Genomic DNA, 11,873 nt, shown 5'->3' with positions numbered 1-11,873 from the left:
CAAAACAGATAATAAAAAGAATGAAAAAATAGAACTGAATAAGAGGATGAGGCTTCAGTCTAAGCTCGCAGGAGCTTAACGCTATCCTTGGACACATCCAGATCATGGTTTTTCAGAAAACTCCACTGGACGGAAGTTCACAAAAGTGCTGCTTTTCTCTCTCTCTCTCTCTCTTCTTTTCACTCCGTACTTTCACTTTACTCCGCTTTTTTTTGTATTTCCACTGGTGAAAAGTCCTTCTAAAGTGCATGGATGAGGTAAATCAAATTCTTCTTAAAACAGGTTTTGTATCCGTTTCCCCTGGCTCAGACTGGAACCATCGTGTGTTGCATGTGCTGCATTTGAGACAACAATTCTTGCTGCACACTAGCAATTAGCAAGTCCTGGTGTGACGGTGTGATTATTCCAAGTCTGTCCATCTCCCTGTGGGCACAGACACAAATAAATATATTCAATATAACACAAAGCCACAGCATGCAGTATTCAGATTAAAAGGCTGGGGAGGGCATTCTTCTTTATTACCCTTAACAATTAAGTCCAATGGGATTCAAATATATACCCAAACATATAGCTATTTGGGGGTTTAGTGTTTGCTAAAGGACACACGAAAAACCGTTTAACCACCAGGGTAATAATTACTATCCAGCCGTGACTACCAATTGAGCTCTAACTATATTATCAAGTTGTCTGTGTAGCAAAAGCCTGATATAGCCTTTTGTGCTGTACAACTCCCTTGTCATTCGGAGCTTTTTAAAACACATACGAGTAAAGCTACCAAACAAAGCAAATGTTAAATCGAGAAACCACATCACTGAGACTGCTCAGTGATATGAAAAAGTTTTTATATTAGGCCTTAAAGGGGCGGATACAAAGGTATATCTTCCCTCATGCACTGGTGTGACTCTTCTGTGTGCTTAAATAGATTTTGAACAGAGCTCTGTGACTCTGTACCTCAGACAATACCATTTAGCTGGATAAAATCACTGATGGTTTTGGGAGTCTACTGGGAAATTGTACATCGGAAAATAAAAAGTTAGATTAATCCTTTAATCACAGTAGTGTTTTACAGTTTGAAAAAAAAAACAGAAAGCAGCTCGAATTACTCACTAAAAGGTGCAATCAGAGGTCATCAACAATGTTTGTGTAACTGTATATTACAAGTGCTGTAAGGCAAAGAGCTGTCATCCTGACAAACTGTGAAGGCAGTATTTTCTCCCATCACATTTTCACAATATTTAACAAAGGTGTCACTCTCTTACTGACTGAAATATATGAGAGAATATCTGGTTGATTGTTGAGAAAAAAACCGAGATGTGATTCTGTTGGTGCAGTTGAAGTTTTTCCAAAAGTGACTGTCACCTTAAAGAGTTTTTACATGGTGTGTGGGGGGAGGGGGGTCGGGGGGGGGGGTTGCACTTACTGGTGTGTTACAGCCAGGAGGCTTTCAAGGCTGGTGTATCCTGCTGCTGCCAGAGTGTCCCTGTACCTCTCCAACCCGACGGACTGAAGCCACACACACAGCGACCACTCTGCCACACACACCTCCGGTACCACCGACACACACACCTCTGACCCGACCCCTGACTCCAGCATAGAGACTGTGGACCTGTGAAAAGAGAGAGAGAGACAAAGAGAGAGAGAGCACACAGGTTGGTGGTGTTAGAATACTGAAATAGAAGTGGGAAATCACAACTGAAGGAGCAGCACTACGCATGTAAGCCTTAAAATATGGATGAGAGTGTAGGTATGAGTACAGTATGAATGCATGTGTTTGGCTGTATTAAAGGTGATGTCAGCAATTCTGGTGAACGCTTGTTGTCAAAATGTGGTGTTAATAAACAGCCAAGGCTCTGTAAACAGTTATGTAAACAAAGGGGGGCCACCGTGGCTTGCGACAAACCCCGTTGACGGAGCCTAGGCTGTGTATCAACAGTGTATCTTTTTTTTTGAGCACCCACACACAGTACAGACAGGTAGTGGATCTTGAGGAGATATCCTCTTCATTGATTGTGACAAAAAGTCATTTTGACAACAACATTCTCCAGAATCGGTGACTCCAACCTTTAAATGGATATGTATGTGTTTTTTTATTCATGTATTCCCTGTGGTCTGGAAGCATTTATATCTGTGTTTACAAGAGCAGTATATGTACCTGTCCCCCCCTGTGCGGCGCAGAGTCCCAGGGTTGCGGATGAGTTTGTCCAGCATGTTTAGTATCTGGCTGAAGGTGGGTCTCTCTGCTCGGTCTCTCTCCCAGCAGTCCAACATTAACTGGTGAAGCACCACAGGACAGTCCATGGGGGCAGGCAGACGGTAGCCTTCTTCAATGGCTTTAATCACCTGAAAGAAGGACAGATATGGAGGGTTTTTTATGTGTCTGTCAGGTTAGATCCAAAGGGTCCAAACGGGTAAAAATATTCCACTGAAAAAAAAAAAGAAGGTAAAACAAGAACAGATGTGCAAGGGTTTAGTAACTGACTGAGATGTCATTGTTTGTCCAAATTACTTGACTGTATACTTAATGTCACAGCACATTGTGTTTGTAATTAGAAAAGGATGAGTCAATTTACATTACGGTTTGAAAGAGGAAATGATGACATTTGTTAGCCAACAGACATCAACCAAACTGTCACTTTGAAACTTTACTGCCAACTAACTTTCACAAAAGAGTAAGCAAAACCTTGAGCTGAAGATTTATTACTTTCTTGTTGTTTTCCAAGATCTTTCCGGAGCTGTCTCTCTCCACCATCTGCATTTTATTTAATTTTTGTTTATACTGCTCATCAGGGATTTTCAAAGTCTGACACAGTGGACCCTCTACTCAAGAAAACAGTGAGATAGATAACTGTGCCTTTTTTTTAACCTTACTACTCGGAAAAAAGTATTACATTACAACATGGACACTGTTTTGGAACTATAGTTCGAGTCGTTTAGGGGCTATGGAGGTATATAAACAGAAAGTATAATGTTACCATGCAGTCAGTTACTGTAACTTTCTGAAAATGGCACCATCAAAATGTATGCTGTATGCCGACATGGCCAAATTAGCAATACATTGTGTAAAGATGGTTTAAAGAAGTTTCATTTGTATGTGGTTGTGAGGTAAGTCTACATTGCAGTGCTTCACTAAAACAACATAAGCGAAATAAAAATAAATAAAAAAGCAGAACAGCTCAGTGTGTACTAATTTGCAGAGTAAATAAGATGGATCAAGTGTCTTGAAAGTGGCTCATCAAGAGAGTTTTCTTAGACTATAACAATGCAGCGAGATGAAATCAATCATGTTTGAAAATTACCATATGCCAGACTGGCTCTTTGACCTACTCAGACTTAACGAGCTTTGATAGCAAAGTGATTGCAAATTTGCTGAGAAGTAGGCTTTTTGTCTCAGATCTCCAGAAATGAAACTAAACCATCCTTAATTGCGTATAGTGTGTGCTTGACTGAGGAATAACCCTAAGCAACCATGTATGGTCATTTTTTCATTGATCCTAAGTATCTCTCTTCAATTAAAATGAAATAAATCTTGGCCTGCTGACCTTTCGGTGGATTGATTTAAGACAATGGGTCAGAATCGAGCACGGCACACAAAATACACACAAATTATGTTTAAGAAAGAAATTGTAATTGATGTTAATGTTGTTGATGGGTGGATTAATAAGTGGTTTAGTCAGGGTAACATCATCCCTTTCAGTTATGATGACAGTTTACTCACAAATTTCCTTGCCAAAATCTGATAGCTGACATAGTTCCGCGACAGAGTGCAAGGGAGCGACCACATGAGCAATCGCACCGACAGCTTTTAATAAAATCCCTGCTAATTGGTTGTCAAAGAGCTATTTCATCGTTCAACTTTGGCCTACTCGCACGCACGCACACACGAACACACGCACACACGAACACACGCACACACACACACACACACACACACACACACACACACGCACACGCACACGCACACACACACACACACACACACACAACATTTTGGGTGAAGTAATTTGCTGCATCACCAGAAGTGAGCACTAAAGTTGGCAAGTGTTACCAAACCCTACAATAGATTTATAGCCAAAAGTACACAAAACAAGACCCGGGTTGTAGAAAAACACACACACACACACACACACACACACACACACACACACACACACACACACACACACACACACACACACACACACACACACACACACACACACACACACACACACACACACACACACACAGACACAATAAAACAGAATTTCTCTTTAAAATATGAGCATAATAATAGTATTCAGCCCATTCTTTTGTCTTTAAGGCAACTCATAGGTTATATGTCTTTAAAAAATGACTCACGTCCTGGTTGTTCATGTCCCAGTAGGGTCTCTCTCCGTATGAAACCACCTCCCACATCACGATGGCGTAGCTCCACACGTCGCTGGCCGTGCTGAACTTCCTGTAGGCTATGGCCTCTGGAGCCGTCCATCTGATGGGGATCTTCCCTCCAGGGGAAAGGTAAGTCCCAGTGGCCTCCTGAAACAGCCATTTTAGTTCAGTGAATAATGGATTTAAAAAAAGAAAATTCGATTTGATTTCAAAAAGTTTAGTTTTAAGATTTGAGTTTTCTTTGATTAAACCTGCAGTGTGAAGAATTTTGGGTTTTATTTCCTAGCAGATTTTGTAAGAAATAATTATAATATCCATAAGTACGTTTAATTTAGTGCATAATAGCTGAATATTTTTTTTTTTATTATTATTTTTTTCCTTAGAAAGGGTCTCATATATGTCCATATTTCTCCATACTTTGGATCAAGGCCTTGTCACCGCCATTTTGGAAGTGTCATAGTTGGAATATCATCAGGTGCATTGTTTAAAATTTAGAATTGTTCTTGTCCTTGAAGGCCACTGTAGCTTCTGTTATTATTCGAAAGGGGTGGGGTTACCCAGGGAGCGTTGCATTCTAGAACTTTCTAGAACTTACTTGATGATATCATATTACACACTGCACCTTTAAAGGCAATTAATAATTGGATTTCCTAATATATATATAAGGAATGTTTAAAAAAATTAAAAAATCATATAAATAAAATGTTTAAAGCTATAGTGTGTAACTGCTGTCGACTCCAAGAGGAATTCTGAGTAATTACAACAACACTGTCAGCAAATCTACATGAGGTAAGCCTTAGGGATCGTGCATGGATTTTATTCCTTCTGCTGTACGTCCAGGTTTTTCCTTAGCAGTAGAATCAACAACTGACACATTTCGTGGGCGCTTCTTGAGCTCCTGCACCAGCTTCTGGGGGGGACACCAGTTTGTAAATGCTGCCATACTGAGTAATACAGAGAGATTTTTGTGGGGCTGATAGGCTTACTCAACTTGGTGATGGCTTGAATGTAACTGACATTCATTTAGATGAAAAAGTTACACACTATAGCTTTAATTAATTTGATAATCAATAATGAATTTGAAATCAGGAAACAAACAAAAAAAACATCCAGTTTGCGAATATAAACTACACCCGCTTGTGTCTTACCCTTGTGGTGTAGGCAGCCTCTGGGTCGTCCTCCAGAACTCGACTCAGGCCAAAGTCGGACACTTTACACACCAGGTTGCTGTTGACCAGGATGTTGCGAGCGGCCAGGTCTCTGTGAACGTAGCTCATGTCTGACAGGTACTTCATACCTGAGGCGATGCCACGCAGCATGCCAACCAGCTGGATCACTGTGAACTGCCCGTCATGTTTCTGAAATCAAATTGAAATCGTAGGGCAGGTGAGCTTTGGCACCCACAACAAACTGGGCAGCCATGAGAAACTGCATTTCCTTCATGTGATTTGGCACATTTCAGTACACTGGAAAAATAAATGCAACTCAAAAAACTAGATTCATGTTTTTTCCCCCTAGTAAAAGAATAAGATGACGAAAATGCACATACCCGAAGAAAAGCATCCAGGGATCCATTTTCCATGTATTCTGTGATGATCATCAATGGCTTGCCTGAACAGATAAAAGAAGAGTTGTATTACAACATGAACCACGAGCCAAATACAATAAGAGTTGGCAGATTATATCCACAACTCACATCTGGTGACGACACCCTCCAGTCTGATGATGTTGGGGTGGTCAAACTGTCCCATGATGGAGGCCTCAGACAGGAAGTCCCGCCTCTGTTTGTCAGAGTATCCTGCTTTCAGACTCTTGATGGCCACGTAGATCTCTCGCTTTCCCTGAACACGTAGCCGACCGCTGCACACCTCCCCAAACTCTCCTACAACGCATAGAGAAAACAGCAATGTCAGCGCCAAGTAAGCATGTGTGGGTTTTGTGCGACTGTATGTGTGTTTGTGTGTGCGCAATCACTAATGCCAGACTTACCCATGCCAATAACCCTCTCAATGTGAATGCTGCTAACGTCAATCTCCTTGGCAAACTCGTGGATGGCCTGATCGGGGTCTTCGTAGGTGAACGGGTCCACGTAGATTTTAACTCCTGAGGACGAAGGCGGACCGGAAATAAAGGTAGGAGAAGGGAGGCATGCAGAGGAGGGAGAGAAATGTGAGTTGCATAACGGGGCTGCATATGTTATGTAAATGCATTAGGCAGTATGTGTGTACAGTACGATATGTGTGCAGGTGGAATCGAAAGAGAAGAGGAAGTAAAAAGAGCATCCAACGGTCACTCTGTCTCTTTTAAAGGACAGTGTGTGTGTGTGTGTGTGTGTGTGTGTGTGTGTGTGTGTGTGTGTGTGTGTGTGTGTGTGTGTGAGTGTGTGTGTGTGTGTGCAGTACCTGGGTTGAGATGTTTCTCCTCCTCTGAGTCCTGCTTTGTGTTACTGTACTTGCTCCTCCTGATGAGACAAAAGCAGTGATGGATATTTAACACAAAGAAAACACATGAATGTCAGATCATTTTTATATCCATGTATTTGCACTTCTTTTGTTGTGATTTTTACATATAAGAGAGCAGACAAAAAAGGCATATGTGTCACTTTAAAAAAAACAATTTTGTGTTTTCCCATCCCAGTAGGGCTGTCCAGGCATTGGGTTTTTCAGGATTTGCCGCAATAGAAGTTAAGAAGTGAGAAGAGAGAGGAAAGACGGAGCGAGCAGATGAAAGCATTTAAGGGAGAGAGGGAGGAGGAGGGGCGATGCCTCAGGTAGCACAAGATAAAAGGTGTTTTCCATTAAACAAAGAAACTGTCAAAAACACCTTTGTGGGAAAGCAGGTGTGTATGTGTGCGCACAAAGGTGTGTGTGTGTTTGTTGGAAGTTGTGCACACCAGTGGAAGCTGACACACAAAACCGTGCTGCTGAAGAGACAGTAATGACAAGTCAGGGACAAAGGGATTATCACTGTCTCCACTCTAATCCCCTTTAAAAAGCTCCAGGTAACACACACACACACGTTATTTAGCCACACAATAGCAGGGGATGGGTGTGTGTTGTTTGTGTGGATTTGGGACAGTTCAAAAGCAGCAGTTAAGGTAGAGGCAGTAGAACACACATTGACGTCAGTGATGCACTTATGGGAAACTTTCAGCAAACCTAACAAGCCTATAGGTGTGCATGCCTGCCGGCATGGATGCTTATATGTGTGTATTTGTGTATGTGTGTGTGTGTGTGTGTGTGTGTGTGTGTGTGTGTGTGTGTGTGTGTGTGTGTGTGTGTGTGTGTGAGTGTGTTTGTGTGTGTGTGTGTGTGTGTGTGTGTGTGTGTTTACCTGCGGCTAATGATGAAGACAGCTGCAGATATCAGCAGTAAAATCCCAACCCCGCTGACAGACAGCAGCAGGAAGGCAGAGTTGACTCCTTCTCCAATCAGAGGGAAAGGGTCTAACAGAGAAGGAAACACACAGGAGTCATCCAACAGAAAGTTGTACACTTTGCCACAAACTTCAATGCATTCTCTATAAAAACAACTGAGCGTTATTATTATTGTCAGAATACCTGAATTGGTGGAGAACTCAAACGGGGCGCTGAACTCTCCGTAACCGGCCGCTGTGCGAGCGCGCACGTGGAACACGTACAGGGTGAGGGGGTTGAGACCTGTGACATCCACGCTCAGAGAGAAGGTCCTCATTATGCGGTAGGACCTCTCCCTCTGATCCTGATTAGACGGGACAAAAAGAAGGGGGCTTTTTTTCAGCACCTGACTGCAAATCCATCCTGAGCCATCAGTGAAATACAAACAGCCTGCACAACATATTGACATTCCCGACAGCTGCCTGAGCTGCATTAACCCTACGGCCGCCTCACCTTTTCATAGAACTTGACCTCGTACTCCAGGATCACCCCGTTGGGTCGATCTGGCTGTTGCCACGACAACGACAGACTGTGCCTGGTGACTTCGGAGGCTCGGATGGATGACACCGGGGAGGGAGCTGAGAGGGACAGAGGGAGGTTGGGACAGACAATTCAGTGACCATAGTACAGCTGTGTATAGATAACACTGTTGTATGATGCTGCTAAAAGGATAACATCTAGAAAAGCTTCACAGCCCAGCAAACAGATAAAAAGCTCTGTATGGTGGCCAGTTTGTCAACATCCCAATTGACCCAGTGCACCTGAGAACTGACCTAAGAGTCATTCCTTCCTGTTCCACAGGGACAAGCCTCATTCTCCACTCTCCCTCTCTCGCCTTACATCCCTGTATTTCCCATTCCATTGTGGCGTTTGTCCTCCTTTGTGACTGTTCATACGATATCAGGCCATATGGTGGTGCAAGTTGGACTTGACACACACGCAGACAGCTCTCATGCTGTTGATACACAGCTAAGTTATTTCCCCGGGGCACCTGGAACTAAGCAGGTGTGCCGTTTTTCTAAATGCCGCCGTAAAAAGACTTGAAGTGATGACAGTTGAGATGTAACAGCATGCGGAGAAAAAAAAGTAAGAAGAAAGCTAAGGCCAAAAACTAATGGAGAGCATGTGTGAGGAGCGCCACACACTAGCTGACACCTTCACAGCTAAAATGAAACACACCATAAAATCGAGGCGATTTTACCAACATATCTTTGGTCAAGAGCTGACACAAGTAAAATCCCACCTTACACATACACCAGCACACCATATGTGATATGTGTCAACAGCTTCGCTATGAAGTGTTTAAATGAACTACCTTTTATCTACTTTCCCCCTCATCCGGCTCTGTCGATATGCATTTAAGTAAGTGATTTACATTTCCCAGAATGGTGGCTGACATCCTCCTGGGAACACCCCTAAAATTAATTCAGCTGCTTTTGGGTGTAGAGTACAGAGTAATAACTATGGCAACTGTGACAGTGATAATAAGAGCAAGAGTTCCCAGTTAATAAAAAGCAAAATAAGTCTTTAGTGGCTTCATAAGTGTTGATGCCCTTGTTAGTGGAGAAACCGATGTCTCTGCCTGGTGTATGAGGGACCTGTCCTGCATAATTCTTCTATTAAACTCAGGCATTATATAAAAATAATGCATTTGAAGTGAACTTGCAATTTACAGTATTTTTATACTGTATTATGGTGTGTTCATCTCTTCAGAAAGCATTTTGGCAAAAAAAATAAAAGGTTCCAAATACATGTCCTTTTCTTATTCTGAATGCAAATACACATCACCAGTGGCTGTTTTCACCACTTAAGTTTTTCAGGGTGGACATGTTGCTACATGCAAAGCTTGTGCACGTCATACTTCCACAGTTTTGAACATTATTCCTGGGGCTTGCTTCCCTGTGGGCCCACATGCAGTGAGCAGCATTGTGCTGACCCACTTACAGGCAACATCTTTAAGCAGACTTTGTGTTGCCGCAACAATCTGACACACTTTTTATTTATTACAGTCAAACAGCTTCTTCTCACCAGCTTGGTTGGTTGTCACAGTAACAGACACACTCTGGGCTGCCCCTGCGCCGCTGGCCTGGGAGACCCCGTTGCGCGCGTGGACGATGAAGGTGTAGTGTGTGTGGGCCCGGAGTTCGCTCATCACCACCCTGGTGTCCCTCAGGCCAGTCTGGCTGGGAGAGAAGAGCACATCGGAGCCACAGGGCATGCAGAGCTGAGAGACAGGGCCTGAGTCTGGGCCCGGGTAGCTCTGGAAGACACCTGACTGGACTTCAGATCCCACAATCCCTTGGTCCGACTGCATCCCCATGCCGCGGTGCTGAGCCTCGGAGGGCTGGGAGACTAGGCTGTGATTCCTGGGGAGGACTTTACCCCCATTCTGACTGGGACTCCCTGTTTGACAAATGAGACACTCAAGACTGTAGCCGGTGTCGCTTCGTCCTCCCAGCCGGCGAGGGGGGGCCCATTCCAACACCACCGAGGTCTCGTTCACCACGGAGATGAGCTGCTGTGGAGCTGACGGGGGCTCTGAGGAAGAGAGACAGGGATAAGCATGAGCAAAACAAACGCCAACCAAGCGTACAAGACATGCTGCACATACTGTAAGGGATGTGGAAGTATACAGTGGTGTAAGCGGGGGGGGGGGGGGGGGGGCTGTGAACGGTTGGCACGGGTTGAAATGTAGACATCTGGCATCATACAGGAAACCATGTTGAGATGTGTTTTTTTGATGGGCTGGATCTTTTGTGGTGTTTCTTGTTTGTGTGTGTGTGTGTGTGTGTGTGTGTGTGTGTGTGTGTGTGTGTGTGTGTGTGTATGTGTATGTGTGTGCGCGAGGGACAGAGGGTGCGTGTGTGTGTATGTATGTGTGTTTTTCCGTCTTTCCCAGGCCAAGGGAAACCATGTGCTGTATATAGGCGTAATTAAGTTTATGACACACAGACCGAGGTATCCAACTCTGTCACACAGGACCTACTCAGAAACTTAGAGAGGGAGAGAGACAGAGAGAGGGGGGAAAGCAAGAGAGAAATAGAGAGAAAGAGAAAGAAGGAGAGAGAGAGGACATTACATTGACTTCTCAATGTCTTTAGTTCTCACTCCCAGACATGGATGTAGATGGTGGCTTAGTCATAAGTAATGGGATCATGAAACAGAGGTGGCATTCAGACAAGTTTGTGTGTCCCTCTGTTTGGTAGAGATAGGGAGGTTGGGAGACAATGAGTGGGCTTTCTCTGCTTTTATTTGCACTGCAATGTGCGCGCATATTGTCTGTCCACGTAGGTATTGTCTTACTTGTATGTGAGTGTGTGTGCGTGTGTGTGTGTGTGTGTGTGTGTGCGTGCGTGCGTGCGTGCATACGTGTATGTGTGTGTGTGCTTACGGGTGCAGGCCATGGAGGGAGGATCAGTGTCAGCGCGGTAGTATCCAGAGTGGCAGTCGCAGACGGTGGACCCGTCTCTGAGTGAGTGGCTATGTGGAGGACACTTGGAGCATCCTGCATCGGAAGACCTGGCCTTGTAAAAACCAACAGAACAGGCTGTGGAGATAGACAAGGAAAAAGATTAGATTTAAAACTCCACTCCAATAAAAAATGCTTAGCCTTCACGTACACCTTCATCAGAAGCTGTCAATAAAAATGGGTCACATTGACACGAACTTTATGCCCAAGCACTTGTAAAATGAAGTCACCACATGTTGCCCTTGAACAGGACACACTCCTCGCAAATAGATGTGTAAACATTAACATTTATATTTTATTTTATTGACAGCTTCGACAGCATAAATAACAAGTAAATCAACATATGGACTGAATTTTGTGCATTTTCTATCTGAATTTAAGCAACTAAACCATCAGAGAGGGAAATAGATATAGCGTGAAGGGGATGGGCACTATGACTGCTTTCATCTTTGATTTTTGATGAGCAAAGAAAGAAAAACACCTAATAGGACACTTTTACTGATCAGCTCCAACTCCCACACACACAATGAGTGAATACATCAGAACTCCGCCATGCCGGCGGCAGCCCACACACAAATATAATTGACATTTAAGTATATGAAAGAGGAGAAAGAGAGGGTA

At 43.6% G+C, this 11,873-nt stretch overlaps 1 protein-coding gene across 1 annotated transcript in view; it reads right to left on the bottom strand.

Moving 5' to 3' along the window:
• Nucleotides 1–260: 260 nt before the first annotated feature.
• LOC307255761 (ephrin type-A receptor 4-A-like) overlaps nt 261–11,873 on the bottom strand; it is a gene marked incomplete at its 5' end in the record, with an annotated part of 24,081 nt that continues 12,468 nt past the window's right edge. Inside the window, 14 exons of the mRNA XM_080034528.1 lie at nt 261–423; nt 1,421–1,606; nt 2,153–2,340; nt 4,339–4,515; nt 5,517–5,726; nt 5,918–5,979; nt 6,065–6,250; nt 6,358–6,471; nt 6,771–6,829; nt 7,702–7,813; nt 7,928–8,087; nt 8,237–8,361; nt 9,812–10,321; nt 11,175–11,330. Coding sequence (XP_079890654.1) covers nt 306–423; nt 1,421–1,606; nt 2,153–2,340; nt 4,339–4,515; nt 5,517–5,726; nt 5,918–5,979; nt 6,065–6,250; nt 6,358–6,471; nt 6,771–6,829; nt 7,702–7,813; nt 7,928–8,087; nt 8,237–8,361; nt 9,812–10,321; nt 11,175–11,330 — 2,363 coding nt within the window. The 3' untranslated portion in view covers nt 261–305. The remainder of the gene's footprint in view (nt 424–1,420; nt 1,607–2,152; nt 2,341–4,338; nt 4,516–5,516; nt 5,727–5,917; nt 5,980–6,064; nt 6,251–6,357; nt 6,472–6,770; nt 6,830–7,701; nt 7,814–7,927; nt 8,088–8,236; nt 8,362–9,811; nt 10,322–11,174; nt 11,331–11,873) is intronic.

The sequence above is a fragment of the Ammodytes marinus genome, assembly GCF_949987685.1.
Source record: "Ammodytes marinus genome assembly, chromosome: 9".
In the NCBI taxonomy this organism is placed as follows: domain Eukaryota; kingdom Metazoa; phylum Chordata; class Actinopteri; order Uranoscopiformes; family Ammodytidae; genus Ammodytes; species Ammodytes marinus.
Note: the sequence above shows the minus strand (reverse complement) of the source record. Positions and strands in the feature narration are given on the sequence as shown.